The sequence below is a fragment of the Dryobates pubescens genome, chromosome Z (genome assembly GCF_014839835.1).
Source record: "Dryobates pubescens isolate bDryPub1 chromosome Z, bDryPub1.pri, whole genome shotgun sequence".
Taxonomy (NCBI): Eukaryota; Metazoa; Chordata; class Aves; order Piciformes; family Picidae; genus Dryobates; species Dryobates pubescens.
Window position 1 is genome coordinate 138,543,143 of NC_071657.1, and position 17,912 is coordinate 138,561,054.

At 48.9% G+C, this 17,912-nt stretch overlaps 1 protein-coding gene across 1 annotated transcript in view; it reads left to right on the top strand.

Annotated features, from left to right (window-relative positions):
- LGR5 (leucine rich repeat containing G protein-coupled receptor 5) overlaps positions 1-17,912 on the top strand; it is a 91,268-nt gene that overhangs the window by 33,370 nt on the left and 39,986 nt on the right. Inside the window, exons 2-4 of the mRNA XM_054178973.1 lie at positions 9,349-9,420; positions 14,841-14,912; positions 17,390-17,461. Coding sequence (XP_054034948.1) covers positions 9,349-9,420; positions 14,841-14,912; positions 17,390-17,461 — 216 coding nt within the window. The remainder of the gene's footprint in view (positions 1-9,348; positions 9,421-14,840; positions 14,913-17,389; positions 17,462-17,912) is intronic.

A 17,912-nucleotide genomic window follows, 5' to 3' on the forward strand; every position in this document is an offset into this window, starting at 1 on the left:
GAGGCCTTTGGCTTTCTTGGCCCCCTGGGCACACTGCTGGCTCCTGTTCAGCTGCTTGTCCATCAGCACCCCCAGGTCCCTTTCTGCCAGACATCCTTCCAGCCCCAGTGTGATGTGAGGATAGGATTGAGGACTTTCTTTTAATGTAATTCAGCCTCTTTTTTTAGCAGCCCACATGAAAGCATGCCATGAATAAAGTGAATTTTGAACACCTGAGAAAAAAAATGAAACAAAACTGCCTGATGGTCTCATCCTGGGTTTGAAGCACATGATCTTTGTAAGAATCAAGTTCTCCATGTTTCCTGGCACCAGCTAGTGGGGAAGCTTGGGAGCTCAGTCTGCCAGTGAAAAATCTGACAGCTCTGTCATCCCTCTGAACTCTGTAGGAGGTGTTGGAAGAGGCTGTCAGCCAGCTAGGAGTTGGCAGATCTGGAGGCCCATTGTACCTCAGCAGACAAGGTCTGCCAGACATAAAGGGAAGATATTAAAGAATAGAAAAGAAAAATCCACAACTTGGTATATTTACATCTTAGAAATAGGTTCCCCCTGCATTACTCTAAGCCAACACTGGCAACTGAACAATGAAATAGTCCTGCCTCACTTGCCTTGGTTGTTTCCCCTCTAGAATTCACCTTGTAGTGCCACAAACAGCAGCACAGTGAACTCCTCTCCGTCTTCTCCTCTCCAGACTCAACAGCCCCAGGGCTCTCAGCCTCTCCTCACCAGGCAGTGCTCAAGTCCCCTCATCATCCTCGTGGCTCTACCTTGGGCTCTCTCCAGCAGATCCCTGTTCCTCCTGAGCTGGGGAGCCCAGAGCTGGAGGCAATATTCCAGGTGAGGTCTCAGCAGGGCAGAGCAGAGGGGGAGGAGAACCTCTCTGGCTCTGCTGGACACACTCCTCTGAATGCACCCCAGGACCCCCTTGGCCTTCTTGGTCCCCAGGGCACATTGCTGTCCCATGCAGAACTTCTTGTCCAGCAGCACTCCCAGGTCCTTCTCCTTGGGGCTGCCCTCCAGCAGATCCCCTCCCAGCCTGTACTGGATAATAAACATGATAATGTAACAGCTTGGGACCCATCTCACTCACCTGGACCTTTGCATTGCACAATGTGTGACCCACATTTTCTGCTCTAAATGCAGATGTGTTGAGCACAGATTTCTCGATGCTCAGACTTGCAGCACCACTCTTCAGATGTGTTTGGACCAGATGCTCTCAGAGCTGTTTACATTTTAATTGTTCAAACCCATGCTTTGGAATTCAGCTCGGGCAAATTGAAGCCAGGAGAACAAACAGCTTACACTGCCTCTTGCTACAAATTAAATCAGGTTAACACTAATCATTGCCACCCCGAGGAGCTTCACTGAAGATTAGGCATTGTGGGGAGGATGAAGGTTAACAATGGGTTTGTGTAGCACACAGTCTGTGCTGTACATAGCTTCCAGGGCAGTACTTGGCCCCAGTGGCTTTGTGGCCCATAACACCTGACTGAGGAACAGCCAATGTGTTACAGAGTCACAGATTGCATCAGGTTGGAAGGGATCCTCAAAGGTCATCTTGTCCAACCCCTCTGCAGGGAGCAGGGACACCTCCAACTAGATAAGGCTGCCCAGGGCCACATCAAGTCTGGTCTTGAATGCTCATCCACATCCCTGGGCAACCTGATCCAGTACTTTACCACTCTCACTGTAAAGAACTTCCTTCTTATGTCCAACTTAAATCTACCAAGCTCAAGTTTCAAGCCATTGCCCCTCACCCTATTGCTACAAGCCCTTCTCACCAGCCCTTCCCCAGCCTTCCTCTAGGTCCCCTTCAGATATTGAAATGCAGCTGTAAGATGTCTTGGAGCCCTCTCCTCTGCAGGCTGAGCAGCCCCAGTTCTTTCAGCCCTTCTTCATGGGAGAGGAGCTCCAGCCCTCTGGTGATCTTTGTGGCCCTGCTCTGGAGCTGCTCCAGCAGGTCTGTGTCTCTCTTGTGCTGGGGCCCCCAGAGCTGGACATAGTACTCCAGGTGAGGTCTCACCAGAGCTGATCTCTGCATCATGTTTGTATTGTGAGGCAATACTCTACCAATTTGCTTTTCTCCAAGTACAGCAAATGGACAGATGTTAAACCCTCAGAACTGCTTCCCTTACACACACAAACTCTTTTTTAGGCTCTTCTTACATCCCAATAACGTTTGTGCTCTCCCACAGTCAATACAGACTGGGAGAGCATAGAGGAGGTGCTAGAAAGCAGCCCTGAGGAAAAGGACTTGGGGGTGCTGATGGATGAGAAGCTGGACAGGAGCAGCAGTGTGAGTGTGCAGCACAGAAGGCCAATGGCAGCCTGAGCATCCAAAGCAGCATTGCCAGCAGAGCCAGAGAGGTGATTCTGCCACTGTGCTCTGCTCTGCTGAGACCTCAGCTGGAGTACACATACTGCACACTGTGTTCTGCACACTGATAATGAGAAATGCAGCATTTCTATATTTAGAAGTTAATTATCCCATGCAGTATTATTTGTAAGACCAAATCATCAGCAATGGATCCCAGACTAAAAGAACTTAGCACAGAAGTCATAGAATCATAGAATTGTTAGGGTTGGAAGGGACCCCAAGGATCAGCCAGCTGGGGACATCCAGGCTTGGGGACTCCACCACCTCCCTGGGCAGCACATTCCAAACCCTGACCACTCTTGCCCTCCTAATGTCCATTCTGAACCTCCTCAGTGGCAGCTTGAGGCCATTCCCTCTTGTTCTGTCACTTACTACCTTTAAGCAGAGCCCAGCACCAGCCTCTCCACAACCTCCTTGCAGGGAGCTGTAGAGAGCCAGGAGGTCTCCCCTCAGCCTTCTGTTTTGTTTGTGCAGTTCTATTAGGCTGTTCAGGATTTTCAGTTCGAATCCTGCAGATTTAGCACAAAAAACAAAGACTTCAAGACACAGAGTCACAGAATTGTCAGGGCTGGAAGGGACCTCAAGGCTCAGCCAGTTCCAACCCCCCTGCCATGGGCAGGGACACCTCACACTGCAGCAGGTTGCTCACAGCCACATCCAGCCTGGCTGCAAACACCTCCAGGGATGAGGCTTCCACCACCTCCCTGGGCAGCCTGTGCCAGGCTCTCACCACCCTCATGGGGAACAACTTCCTCACATCCAATCTGAATCTCCCCAGTTCTAGTTTTGTTCCATTCCATTTTGTTCCACTGCCCCATTGGGTAAATATGGAAGACCAGACCCTGGGGAGCCAGGCTGAGAGACCAGCTCTGGATGCAACACAGACTAGCAAAATGCTTTGGCCAAACTTGTGCTCTCCCAATACCTGTCACAGGCAGCAACATTTGACTTGCTCTTGCAGAAGCTCTGTAACACAGCTACCCTAAACAGCAGGCATTGCTCCTGAGCATAGCAGGCAACTCTGTCATGTAGACAGCCACCAAAGACTTGCTTAAGCCTAGACTGCATAACACTTGTAAAGCAAACAGTATGAGCATGATTAATCTTTTCAGGAAACAGTTTTGCCATTCAGTTTCTCCAAGACTCCAGCAGAGGGAGCAGGGCAGAGCAAACAATTAGGGTCAAAAAAAGAAAAGAAAGAAAGAAAGTAAAGATCAAGGATCAGATGAAACACAGAGAGTGCTGCACCGCTCTGACAAGCACCTGGCATTCCATTCCAGGCACAAAGATTCTGACTCTCTGCTGCTTTTCTCTGTCAACTTCACTATGCTCTCCAGGTGCAACTCCCCATTTTGCTTTCAAAGCTGATTCATGGCTGCTCATTTGGTGCTGAAGACTCAAGTTTGCTAAGTAGTAACTGCCAGGGTAAACTCACAGGAATATTCCAACAGGTCACTCAATTGCTGTACTTAACTGACACGTTTTACATCTTAAATACCTAAAGCCAGCAAGGAGCACTTGCAGCACACAAAGCCAATCACATCCTGGGCTGCAGCAAGAGAAGTGTGGCCAGCAGGGCCAGGGAGGGGATTCTGCCCCTCTGCTCCACTCTGCTGAGACCACAGCTGGAGCTCTGGGGCCAGTTCTGGAGCCTCTGTGCCAGGAAGGATCTGGAGGTGCTGGAAGGTGTCCAGAAAAGGGCCATGAGGATGAGCAGAGGGCTGGAGCTGCTCTGCTGTGAGCACAGACTGAGGGAGTTGGGGTTGTTCAGTCTGGAGAGGAGAAGGCTCCAAGGAGACCTAATTGTGGCCTTCCAGTGTCTGAAGGGGACTACAATCATACAGTCACCATCATTGGAGGTGTTCAGGAGGAGACTTGATGGGGTGCTTGGTGCCATGGGTTAGTTGTTTAGGTGTTGGATTGGTTGAGGGGTTGGATGCCATGATCTTGAAGGTCTCTTCCAACCTGGTTTATTCTATTCTATTCTATTCTATTCTATTCTATTCTATTCTATTCTATTCTATTCAACAAGAAAGCTGGGGAGGGACTTTTGAGGGTGTCAGGGAATGATAGGACTGGGGGGAAAGGAGCAAAAGTAGAAGTGAGGAGATTGAGATTTGATGTCAGGAAGAAGTTGTTCCCCATGAGGGTGGTGAGAGCCTGGCACAGGCTGCCCAGGGAGGTGGTGGCAGCCTCATCCCTGGAGGCTTTTAAGGCCAGGCTGGATGTGGCTGTGAGCAACCTGCTGTAGTGTGAGGTGTCCCTGCCCATGGCAGGGGGGTTGGGACTGGCTGAGCCTTGAGGTCCCTTCCAACCCTGACAGCTCTGTGATTCTATGATTCTAAAGGAATATTCTATAACACAGAAATGAGTAGGATCAATTGCAAGAGGATTGAATGGAATGTATCTTCCTTCCATGCCCACAGATTACAACCTGTATCATTTTGCTTGGCAAGTTTTCACAGCCCTGTGAGGAGAGGCTGAGGGAGCTGGGGTTGCTTAGCCTGGAGAAGAGGAGGCTCAGGGGAGACCTTCTTGCTCTCTACAACTACCTGAAGGGAGGCTGTAGCCAGGTGGGGGTTGGTCTCTTCTCCCAGGCAGCCAGCACCAGAACAAGAGGACACAGTCTCAAGCTGTGCCAGGGGAGGTTTAGGCTGGTGGTGAGGAGAAAGCTCTTCCCAGTAAGAGTAATTGGCCACTGGGATGTGCTGCCCAGGGAGGTGGTGGAATCACCATCCCTGGAGGTGTTCACAGAAGGCTTGGATGTGGCACTTGGAGCCATGGTTTAGTTGTCAGGAGGTGTTAGGTACTGGGTGATAGGTTGGACCTGATGATCTCTGAGGTCTTTTCCAACCTGGCTGATTCTGTGGTTCTATGCTTCTCTGGTTCTATGATCCCATGAGTCTGAGATTCTAAGTGTCTGTCTGAAGATGCTGTTATTCTCATCTTCCACCTCAGCTGCCTCTGGAAGTCTAAAGTGTGTGCCAAAAGAAACACCCCCAAAACATGCAGACCTGGTGAAGATCTGAGCAGTGAAAGGATCCTGTTCAAATGCTGGGTTTATTTTGACACTCAGTAGTACACAACTCCGTACCTGCAGGAGTTTTTCCTTTGCCAAATAGATCTGTGGGGTTTTTGTTCCTGTGCCAGGATAAACCCTTTGAGCCTTTATCAAAGTGAAAGGATAATAACCTGCTAAATGGTGTGGAGGAATTAGGTGATAAAGCATTACAGGAAAGAATGAATTTCTTAAGCACACAGTTCTCAGCTTGTACCTTGATTTTGCAGTGAAGGCAGAGCCCTGCACTCTATCACCATCCACAGTGATTTGATAATTGTAAGGTATTAACACATTTCCTTTTATTTCCAAGCCTCTCCCCGCCAAATATGTGTTTAAATTGCAGGTTTGAAAAGCCAGCCCAAGATCAAAGGTGGAAATTGACTCTGCTGACTTAAAGCTCATAGTCTGTAATGTGAAACAGGCTCTGAGCAAGGAGGACTTGGTGGAACAGGAGAACCTCTGCCACCAAAATGCAGATAACTTATTTACCTCATATGGTCTCTAACAGCTGGAAGAAATAAAAGTTATCTAAATACTACCTAAAGTAGCTGGAAGCTATAAGCATCTCCATAAATAGCTCTGTGCTTAAGCAGTGGAGGGTTTTAAATTATCACCTCCTGCTTGCACGGCATATGGAGGGGCTCTGATACTTGAGTTTTCATTCAACAGTCTGCAGGAATTTTTACAGAGCTGTGGGAGCTGCCATCTTCCACACAGAGCTTCATTACCCAGTCTGCCTGTGGTTTTTAGACTCCAAGCAAAGCAGTTCTAATGGGTCACTCTGCAGGGGACAGCAATGTGCCCTGCTGGCCAAGAAGACCAATGAGATCCTGGGGTGTATGCAGAGGAGCGTGTCCAGCAGAGCCAGGGAGGTTCTCCTCCCCCTCTACTCTGCCCTGCTGAGACCTCACCTGGAGTATTGCATCCAGCTCTGGGCTGCCCAGCTCAGGAGGGACAGGGATCTGCTGGAGAGAGTCCAAGGGAGGGCTACAAGGATGCTGAAGGGACTGCAGCACTGCCTGGGGAGGAAAGCAGCCCCAGCACTTTCCCCTGTAGGCTGCAGGAGATACCCTACGTAGCATGGCCCACAGCAGCTGGCTCTAGCCAGCCATATTTTCATGCCTGGGGAGGAGAGGCTGAGAGCCCTGGGGCTGTTGAGTCTGGAGAGGAGAAGGCTGAGAGGGATCTGATCAAGGTCTATCAATAGCTGAGGGCTGGGGGTCAGGAAGGAAGGGACAGGGACAGCCTCTGCTCACTGTGCCCTGGGATAGGACAAGGGGCAACGGATGTCAGCTCCAGCACAGGAGGTTCCACCTCAGCATGAGGAGGAACTTCATTACTCTGAGAGGCCCAGAGCCCTGGAGCAGGCTGCCCAGAGAGGTTGTGGAGTCTCCTTCTCTGGAGCCTTTCCATCCCTGTCTGGATGTGTTCCTGTGTGACCTGTGCTGGGTTCCATGGTCCTGCTCTGCAGCAGGGTTGGACTCAAAGATCTCCAGAGGATAGGGTAGGGTAGGGTAGGGTAGGGTAGGGTAGGGTAGGGTAGGGTAGGGTAGGATAGGATAGGATAGGATAGGATAGGATAGGATAGGATAGGATAGGATAGGATAGGATAGGATAGGATAGGATAGCGTAGAATAGCGTAGAATAGCATAGCATGGAATGGAATGGAATGGAATGGAATGGAATGGAATGGAATAGAATAGAATAGAATAGAATAGAATAGAATAGAATAGAATAGAATAGAATAGAATAGAATAGAATAGAATAGAATAGAATAGAATAGAATAGAATAGAATAGAATAGAATTAACCAGGTTGTAAAAGACCTTTGAGATCATTGAGTCCAGCCTATCACCCAACACCATCTGATCAACTAAACCATGGCACCAAGTGCCTCACCCAGTCTCCAGAGGTGCCTCTCCACCCCTAACATCCTGGGATTCTGTGATCCTGTAGTGATGCTGTGGGCTATGGGGGAGGGAAGAGCAAACAATGAAAATGCATGTTAAGAATTAAAAAAACAACCCACCCATGCAATTTAGTCTGAAACCTCTCTGGAATGAAATGTGACAGAGCTGCTAGGGCTGGCTGGTTCCTGTGCCAGGAACTACCGTGGAATCCCACCAGGAAGTGTGCTACAGAGCAGGATCACATTACACCCTGCTTTTATGGTTCATTTCACTTAGTTAGTGCAATCTGAGAACCTGCTTAACAAAAGAACACTCTAAAAAGGGGATCTTCATTGTTTGAAAAGATGTCATGTCTCTGACTCAGGGAGGTTGAGTTCTGGGGACACCTGAGGTGGCCAAGGTAAGGCCATGCTCTGGCTGTGAGCCTGCAGCAGGCTGTACAGCAAGAGCAAAGTGTTTCCATGTTCCTGAAATGCAGAGAATGATGCAGATAGCTTCTGTCTGTGTGCTCTTGCATGGCTGCTTCAGTAAACCAAGTGTGCTGCAGTGCTGCAGCAACAGCAGGCACAGCAGTTTCCCCTTACTGCTCCCAAGTAAATCGAATCAGAATATCACAGAACTGGCAGGGTTGGAAGGGACCTCAAGGCTCAGCCAGTCCCAACCCCCCTGCCATGGGCAGGGACACCTCACACTGCAGCAGGTTGCTCACAGCCACATCCAGCCTGGCTGCAAACACCTCCAGGCAGGAGGCTTCCACCACTTTCCAGCACCTCCAGATCCTTGCTGTAACAAAGGCTCCAGAACTGGCCCCAGAGCTCCAGCTGTGGTCTCAGCAGAGTGGAGCAGAGGGGCAGAATCCCCTCCCTGGCCCTGCTGGCTCTGCTTCTCTTGCTGCAGCCCAGGCTCTGCTTGGCTCTCTGGGCTGCAAGTGCTCACTGCTGGCTCCTGTTGAGCTTCTCCTCCCCCAGCACCCCCAAGGCCTTTTCTTCAGGGCTGCTCTCCAGCCAGTCCCTGCCCAGCCTGTATCAGTGCCTGGGATTGCCCTGACCCAGCTGCAGGACCTTGCCCTTGGTCTTGTTGAACCTCCTGAGGCTGTCATGGGCTCAGCTCTGCAGCCTGCCCAGGTCCCTCTGGATGGATCCCTTCCCTCCAGCTGTCAGCTGCACCACACATCTTGGTGTCTTTACAGAATATAGAACACACAATTAACCAGGTTGGAAAAGACCTCAGAAATCATCCAGTCTAACCTATCCCCCAACACCATCTCATCAACCAAACCATGGCACCAAGTGCCTCATCCAGGCTCTTTTTAAACACCTCCAGCGATGGTGACTCCACCACCTCCCTGGGCAGCACATCCCAATGGCCAATTACTCTTTCTGGGAAGAATTTCTTCCTCACATCCAGCCTCAACATCCCCTGGTGCAGCTTGAGACTGTGTCCTCTTGTTCTGGTGCTGGGTGCCTGGGAGAAGAGACCAACCCCCACCTGGCTACAGCCTCCCTTCAGGGAGTTGCGGAGAGCAAGAAGGTCTCCCCTGAGCCTCCTCTTCTCCAGGCTAAGCAACCCCAGCTCCCTCAGCCTCTCCTCACAGGCAGGGCTGTGCTGCAGACCCCTCCCCAGCCTCCTTGCTAATACAATAGAGGAGTTTATTAACGTGATGGAGGCTAAACTGATGTAGGCTAAATGCTAATGCAGCAGAGTGGTTTATTAAGCTGATGCAGGCTAGAAGGGCTGTTTGGTGTTCCAGCTGATTTATAGAGCGTGATAAAACATTCCTGAACCTTTGGAAGCCAGGAGCAGGCTGCAGCCTGTACCAGGATTGACAAAGCTCTGTGCGTACGAAGGAAGAGCCTTTGATGGGGCTAACTGGGCAGCGATTCATCCACTCTGGCAGAGGAACTGATCTTTGTTAATGCAGTACTTCAAAAATGTGTGGAATGAACAGCTGGAGAGCAGAGCTGTGGCCTGCCATGCTAAGGCTCTGTCTGTTTTCCCCCACAGCGATCTCAGCATGAACAACATCACCAAGCTGCCCTCCAGCCCCGTGCACAACCTCCGCTTCCTGGAAGAGCTGTGAGTACCCCGGTGCCCTGGGTGGGCACAGCCAGCGCCAGGCACACTCCTGTGCTTGTGTCTCATACTTACTGTGGGAACCAGATAAAGCAGGGCAGGGAAGCTGTCAGCCTGACACTTCTGGCACATGAGGAAACACTTAGCTGGAAGGGGGGGGGGGAGGGAAACCAACACACACAAAAAAACCCCCAACCAAGCCCAATTGCTTGTGATTCTGGAAATGAACTTATAAAAGAGTGACCACGAGGCTGCAGCTTCTCTGAGCAGAGGCTGAGCCAAGCAAATTAAAGCTTTTAAACAAGGGCTGGTGAAAAGAGCTGGATTGCTTCTTGGAAATAGTTAAGCAGCAGGATATTAAAAGTTTGAATGCTGGTTCATGTTTATTAAAACTGCAAGTAAGGGCTGTAATCAAAACCAAAACCTGCTGCCTGCTTCTGCCTGTGTCAAGGACAGCTGAGCCCACATTGCAGAGTATCAAGGCTTCTTGTCCTAATCACTTTTAATTACTGTTTCCTTACTCTAAAGCTTAGCATCCCTGAAGCCTAACTGCAAAATGCAGCATCCTGCAGGGTTGTGCTCTCTAGCACTGGCACTGAAGAGGGAAAAGTACACTGCAAAAATGAGCTAATCAAGCACAGCATCCAAAGAGGAATGTCATTTTCACAGTCACAGAAACATTCAGGTTGGGAAAGAGCCTCAGGGTCACCAAGGCCAAGCCAGAGCCCTGCTCTGCAAGGCTCACCCCTAAACCACAGCCCCAAGCACCACAGCCAAACCCCCTGCAAACACAGCCAGACGTGGGGACTCCACCACCTCCCTGCCCAGCACATTCCAAGCCCTCACCACTCTTGCCTGAAAAAAAGCTTTCCTGATGTCCAGTCTGAACCTCCCCAGGGGCAGCTTGAGGCCATTCCCTCTTCTTCTGTCATTAATGACCTGGGAGCAGAGCCCAGCACCAACCTCTGCACAACCTCCTTGCAGGCAGCTGTCGAGAGCCAGGAGGTCTCCCCTCAGCCTCCTCTCTTTCCCACTAACCATCCCCAGCTCCTTCAGTCTCTCATCATCAGATATAGAATAGAATAGAATAGAATAGAATAGAATAGAATAGAATAGAATAGAATAGAATAGAATAGAATAGAATAGAATAGAATAGAATAGAATAGAATAGAATAGAATAGACCAGGTTGGAAATTACCTCAGAGATCATCCAGTCCAACCTATCACCCAACACCATCTCATCAACTCAACCATGGCACCAAGTGCCTCCTCCAGGCTCTTCCTAAACACCTCCAGGGATGGGGACTCCACCACCTCCCTGGGCAGCACATCCCAATGGCCAATCTCTCTTGCTGGGAAGAACTTTCTCCTCACCTCCAGCCTAAACCTCCCCTGGCACAGCTTGAGACTGTGTCCTCTTGTTTTTGGTGCTGGTTCCCTGGGAGAAGAGACCAACCCCCAGCTGGCTACAGCCTCCCTTCTGGGAGTTGTAGAGAGCAAGAAGGTCTCCCCTGAGCCTCCTCTTCTACAGGCTAAGCAACCCCAGCTCCCTCAGCCTCTCCTCACAGGGCTGTGCTCCAGACCCCTCCCCAGCCTCGCTGCCCTTCTCTGGACACATTCAGGTGTCTCAATGTCAAGTAGTTGTAGAGCAATAGTCTCCAGAATGGTTCTGGCTCATAAGAGGTTTAGTTTTGAGCAAGATTTTTGGAAATGATGAACCTTTCAGGTCTAATATTTACTTTTTGAAGTGCACATGATGGAACTCCCACCAAGCAAGAAATGTGCTTTGGCTCCTTGATGATCAGCAAATTGCTCTGTATGAACTTGTCCAACACCATTAAGTCACATTCCTCATTAGAAATTCCAAAACCTGCAGATATTTATCACTGTGGAGTGTTTCTAGGTGTGTGTCATTCTGCAGTCTGTGTAGAATGCCTATGTTAGACTCACAGAGTCATAGATTGTCAGGGCTGGAAGGGACCTCAAGGATCAGCCAGTTCCAACCCCCCTGCCATGGGCAGGGACACCTCACACTGCAGCAGGTTGCTCACAGCCACCTCCAGCCTGGCTGCAAACACCTCCAGGCAGGAGGCTTCCACCACCTCCCTGGGCAACCTGTGCCAGGCTCTCACCACCCTCATGGGGAACAACTTCTTCCTCACATCCAATCTCAATCTACCCATTTCTGGTTTTGTTCCATTCCCCCCAGTCCTATCCCTCCCTGACAGCCTCAAAAGTCCCTCCCCAGCTTTCTTGGAGCCCCCTTCAAATACTGGAAGGCCACAATGAGGTCTCCTCAGAGCCTTCTCCTCTCCAGCCTGCACAACCCCAACTCCCTCAGTCTGTCCTCACAGCAGAGCAGCTCCAGCCCTCTGCCCATCCTCATGGCCCTTCTCTGGACACCTTCCAGCACCTCCAGATCCTTCCTGTGATAGAGGCTCCAGAAGGAATTTTTTTTACCACTGTAAAGAATTCCCTGGACTGGGGCTCTTTGAGAGGCAAACATCTGAGTGGGGAGAAATCATTTTGTGATTAGTAACACTTCAAAGCCATGCCTGAAACTGTTTCATTTTATCAATTAATGTCTCTGTGCATGAAAACCAAGGAAGAAAGCCAACACTAATTTCAAACTATTTGAATCAGACCTGACTGCAAATGCCTCCAACTAGATATATCTGCACACAGAAATGCATATGCATAGGCAGAGATCCCTGCACACACCCCCACACATGCACACACATGAGGCTTGGATTTCAATCTTCAACACAGAAACATTCCACAGATAAGCACAACTCCCAAGTGATTTTTTTTTAGCACCTTGCCATCTTCCCAGCAACTTAAAATAGATGTTTGAGTGAAACAGCAGCAAAGGGCTGCCTTAATACAACTGTTTCACCTGCTGAGTCAGCCTGATCCCAAGTAACTTCCACTGCACAAAAATCATGAAGCCACCTGAAACTGTTTGCAGAATCCATAAAGGTGCAAGGAGGTTTGCTGGCACCCAGCTCCAACCCCCTGCCATGGGCAGGTACACCTCACACTGCAGCAGGTTGCTCACAGCCACATCCAGCCTGGCTGCAAACACCTCCAGGGATAAGGCTGCCACCACCTCCCTGGGCAACCTGTGCCAGGCTCTCACCACCCTCATGGGGAACAACTTCTTCCTCACAGCCAATCTCAGCCTCCCCATTTCTAGTTTTCATAGAATCATAGAATCAATAAGGTTGGAAAAGGCCTCAAAGCTCATCAAGTCCAACCTGTCATTCAAGACATCATGGCAACTAAACCATGGCTTCAAGTGCCACATCCAATCCCTTTTTGAACACCTCCAGGGACAGTGACTCCTCTGCTCCATCCCCCCCAGTCCTATCATTCCCAGACACCCTCAAAAGTCCCTCCCCAGCTTTCTTGTAGCCCTCTTCAGATACTGGAAGGCCACAAGGTCTTCTCAGAGCCTTCTCTTCTCCAGACTCAGTTTACATCAATGATCTTTGGATTTGGAAATGGGATGTGTACAACCCACTGTTTGTTACTCCATCCCTCTTCTGAAACATTTAGACACTGAGGAAGACTTTTTTGCCAATGTAAGACTGTTCTGGGAGCGGTGGTTTGGTGACTGCATTCTACAAACACAGAGGTAAAGTTATGTCTCACATTGGTTGTGTCCTTGGGATCCACTGCTGGGAATCAGTGTGGGGTTCCCTGGCTGGTGTTGGAGTACAGAATCTCAGAATCACAGAAACACTCTGGTTGGGAAAGAGCCTCAGGAGCACCAAGGCCAACCCAGAGCCCTGCTCTGCAAGGCTCAGCCCTAAACCACAGCCCCAAGCACCACAGCCAAACCCCCTGCAAACACAGCCAGCCTTGGGGACTCCACCACCTCCCTGCCCAGCACATTCCAAGCCCTCACCACTCTTGCCCTGAAAAAAAGCTTTCCTCATGTCCAGTCTGAACCTCCCCAGGGGCAGCTTGAGGCCATTCCCTCTTCTTCTGTCACTAATGACCTGGGAGCAGAGCCCAGCACCAACCTCTGCACAACCTCCTTGCAGGGAGCTGTAGAGAGCCAGGAGGTCTCCCCTCAGCCTCCTCTCTTTCCCACTAACCATCCCCAGCTCCTTCAGTTGCTCTCCATCAGATTTCTTCTCCAGGCCCTTCCCAGCTCCCTTGCCCTCCTCTGCCCTCACTGCAGTACCTCCCAACAGTTTTGCTTGCTCCAAGCAGAAGGCAAGAACCTGGCTGCCTCTTTAGCAGAAGGGATGTGTCAGAGCCCTGAGAGCAAAAGAACTTGCTCCCAGGGATGGCAGTGGTCATCTTCACTAAAGCAGACCTCAGCTGTCTGTAGCAGTGACTGGGTCACATGCATGCCAGGTGCAGGAAGAGTCTCTGCCCTTTATAAGCAGAGAAAGGAATAGCAGAGTTTAGACCCTAACCTTAACTGCCAGAAATCTAAGATCCATTTCATCAGAGCCAGCTCAGGACTGAATACACACTGATTTCATTCCAACTGCTTGAGGTCAGTTGGAGTTACTCCAGTGTGCACCCTGTGAGGATTTGGCATATGCACTTTAAGAGGCAATTAGGCCCTGAAGCAAGGGCAGAGTGTGTTGTGATTGAATTTCTCACTGAACTGTAAGCAGCAATATATACAACACATAGCCCAGTTACAGCTGGAACACTCACCTCCTCATGTAAAGACAGGAGAGTATCTTTACCTTTTCTTCTTTGATCTCTCTGGGCATCAGATTTTTTTAATGCAGCATTTGATCCACATTTCTTTTTGTATTGCTACAATGATTACAGTTTTAATTGCCCTGATGGAGTGAAATATAAGATTGATGTTAACAAAGCTGTGCAGGGTGAGTGCCCAGAGGCTGGAGCCAGGCTCTGCTGGGGGATGCCCAATGCCAGCACAAGGGGCAGTGGTGGAAGCTGAGGCAGAGGAAGTTCCATGGGAACAGGAGGGAAATGTTTTCCCTGTGAGGGTGCCAGAGCCCTGGAGCAGGCTGCCCAGGGGGGCTGTGGAGTCTCCCTCTCTGGAGCTATTCCAGCCCTGCCTGGATGTGTTCCTGTGTGATCTGTTCTAGGTGCTCCTGCTCTGGCAGGGGGTTGGGCTGGATGAGCTTTGAAGGTCCCTCCCAGCCCCTACCACTCTGTGACTCTGTGACTGTGTGGAATTGCATCTTGTCTCTGCAGTCCAGCTGTCAGTAAACCAAAACTGTCCTTGTACCACAAACCCTTCTCTTTTCCTTTTTGTTTTGATTTGGGAAGTGTATTAACGCCAAAAGAAGGCTCTGAAACGGCTGCCTGTGGGCATGGGTGGCTCAGACAGAGCCCTGTGGCACTTTTTAACGACCAAATCAATTCCACATGAAGGGGGAGGGGAGGAAAAAGTATTGACTCTCTTCCCTTCTCAAACTTTGCAGACGTCTTGCAGGAAATGGCCTGACATCCATTCCTAAGGGAGCGTTTGCTGGCCTTTTCAGCCTGAAAGTGCTGTAAGTAAGCTGTGTGTTGTTTGCTTCATTTCTGATTTCCTGAATGCCCCAGGGAACTAATTAGCTGGTGAAGGTTTGATCAAGTAGATTGCATCTCTTGCTCAGCTCATTTCGAGCCATGCAGTTGTAGACCCATCTGAACATCATTAAATTTCCTAAGCACAAAGATTGAGGAGCATTAATGGCATTCTAAAAACCAGCTTGCTCAGCGAGGTGATGGCTCTGTACAATATCAAAGGTTGAAAAAGAAAATGGGCTTGGGTAATAGTCTCTTTAATTGTCTCAGAAGTTCTGATTCCAAGGCTAAAAAAAAACCCTTAGTGCACTTTGCCACATCCCCCAAAACTTGGGGCAAACTGCCTTTCCCTTTTCTTGAGAGCTTGGGGAGGGTGGTGGAAGCCTTTATGGCAGACCACCAGGCAATTTATAGTCAGTTTGTGTTTCACATCTTGTCCTTTGTGATGCAATTACTAGAAGATAACAACTACAAAAACTATCAGAGAGCTCTGCATTATTTGACACAATAGTGCATATGGCTACTAAAATTACTTAGCAGGCCACAGCTCACCAGGTTCACGCTGGAGGGGGTGTTTGCCTGTGTAAGGTTCACAGCAACTGTGTGAATGCCAACCTCCTAGGCCAGATGCTTACTGTAAGAGCACACAAAGCTCTGCTGACCAAAATAGGGAAGTGGGAAAGAATCACAAAGAGCTTCCCTCTCCATCTGCTCTTAAGTTGGCTAAGCTGCAGCTCTTTGTTGGCCTAAGGAGATTTAGGTGGGCCAAACATTATTTCATTTACAGTGTGCCATTGAGTGTGCTTCATTTTGAAGGCAGCATGGGCTGCTGCAGTTTCACCCACACAGAATTCTGAGAGATGAGAGGGAGAGACTGAGAGAGAGAGATGAGAGAGAAAGAGGGAGAGAGAGAGAGATTAGAGATAGAGATAGATAGAGATATTAGACATAGAGATGGAAGTAGAGATAGGTAGAGGTAGAGATAGAGAAAGGTAGAGATAGACATAGGTAGAGATAGAGATATTAGATATAGAAACAGATGGACATAGAGATAGGTAGAGGTAGAGATAGAGATATTAGAGAGAGGTAGAGATAGAGATGATAGAGATATTAGAGAGAGAGATTAGAGGGAGAGAGAGAGAGGTAGAGAGAGAGATGAGGTAGAGATAGAGATGATAGAGATATTAGACAGAGATAGAGATATTAGAGATAGGGAGAGAGAGAGAGATGAGATAGAGATAGAGGTAGAGATAGAGGTAGAGACAGAGATAGGTAGAGATAGAGATGATAGAGATATTAGACAGAGATAGAGATATTAGTGGTAGAGGTAGAGAGAGGGAGATGAGATAGAGATAGAGGTAGAGAGAGATAGAGATAGGTAGAGATAGAGGTATTAGAGATAGAGATGGAGATAGAGATATTAGAGAGAGGTGGAGATAGAGATCAGAGATATTAGACAGAGATAGAGATATTAGTGGTAGAGATAGAGAGAGGTAGAGAGATGAGGTAGAGATGGAGATGATACAGATATTAGACAGAGATATTAGAGATAGGGATAGAGAGAAAGAGAGAGGGAGAGGGAGAGAGATGAGATAGAGATAGAGGTAGAGATAGAGACAGAGATATTAGAGATAGACATATAGAGATGGAGATAGGGATAATAGAGATAGAAATAGATAGATAGATAGATAGATAGATAGATAGATAGATAGATAGATAGATAGATAGATAAATAGATAGAGAAATAGACAGAGATAGAGATGTCCAGGATTTGATGCAAACAAGGATATTAGGCTATGTGACTGTAACTGTATTCAAAGGGAGGAAAAGGTTCTTTTGGAGTGAAAAGTGATTTTTCAGTCTTGGGAAGCTGCATGAGGTGACAGTGCAGCAAGCAGATGGTTTTCAGCTCATTGTTAGCAACATTCTGTTTGAGGACAATTATTTCAAGGGGAAAAACCTCATCAGGGCTTTCCTGAAGTGAAATTTGGTTCAAATCACAAGTTCCTCATCAAAGCATCGTGTTTGCCACGGTACCACTTCCCTGGGCAAGGATCTCCAGAGTCAGTCCGTTAACCGAATAAGAAATTTAAACACTGCGGAAGGCAAGCAAAATCAAGGCACCAGGATGACAATGTCAGAATCCCTGGAGGCAGTGAGGAGCTGGAGGGCTATTGAATGCAAAATGGATTTACCCTTTGAAGCTTCCTCAGCTGCTTTGAAAATCCTACTCAAAGCTGCTGTGTAGCTGTTGACAAAGCCAATGTGCTACAGGTGTTGGCTTTGGAGAGCGCGGGCGTTGGACAAGGGATGGGGAACCAAGGACTGGGTTAGTTTGCATTATAATCTTGATGTAGAAGCAGTACAAAGGGGGTGAGACTGGAAGAAAATTCGCAATGGGAAGAAATGTGCTTTAGTGTGTTGATTCTGGGTGGGTTTTTTTGTGCTGCTCATGATGCAGGATGCTGCAGAACAACCAACTACGGCAAGTTCCTACTGAAGCGCTGCAGAACCTGCGCAGCCTGCAGTCCCTGTGAGTACACACGTGATAAATCAACCTACAGCATGTGATTGCCTATGAATTACCTCTTAATGTCACCTAACAATGTGATGAATCAACTTTTGACTCGCTGGGAGCTCCTTTTCAATGGAATTGTACTACTGTAATGAAACATCCAGAGTGGCTGATCTCATTTCAGTCGTTTTGTGACATCAGCAGCTTCTTTGCAGCATTACAAACTGATCACAGAAACAGAGTCACACAATCACAGAAACACTCAGCTTGGAAAAGAGCCTCAGGGTCACCAAGGCCAGCCCAGAACCCTACTCACAGTATCACCAAGGTTGGAAGAGACCTCGAGGATCGAGTCCAACCTGTCTCCACAGACCTCATGACTAGACCATGGCACCAAGTGCCACATCCAATCCCCTCTTGAACACCCCCCAGGGATGGTGACTCCACCACCTCCCTGGGCAGCACATCC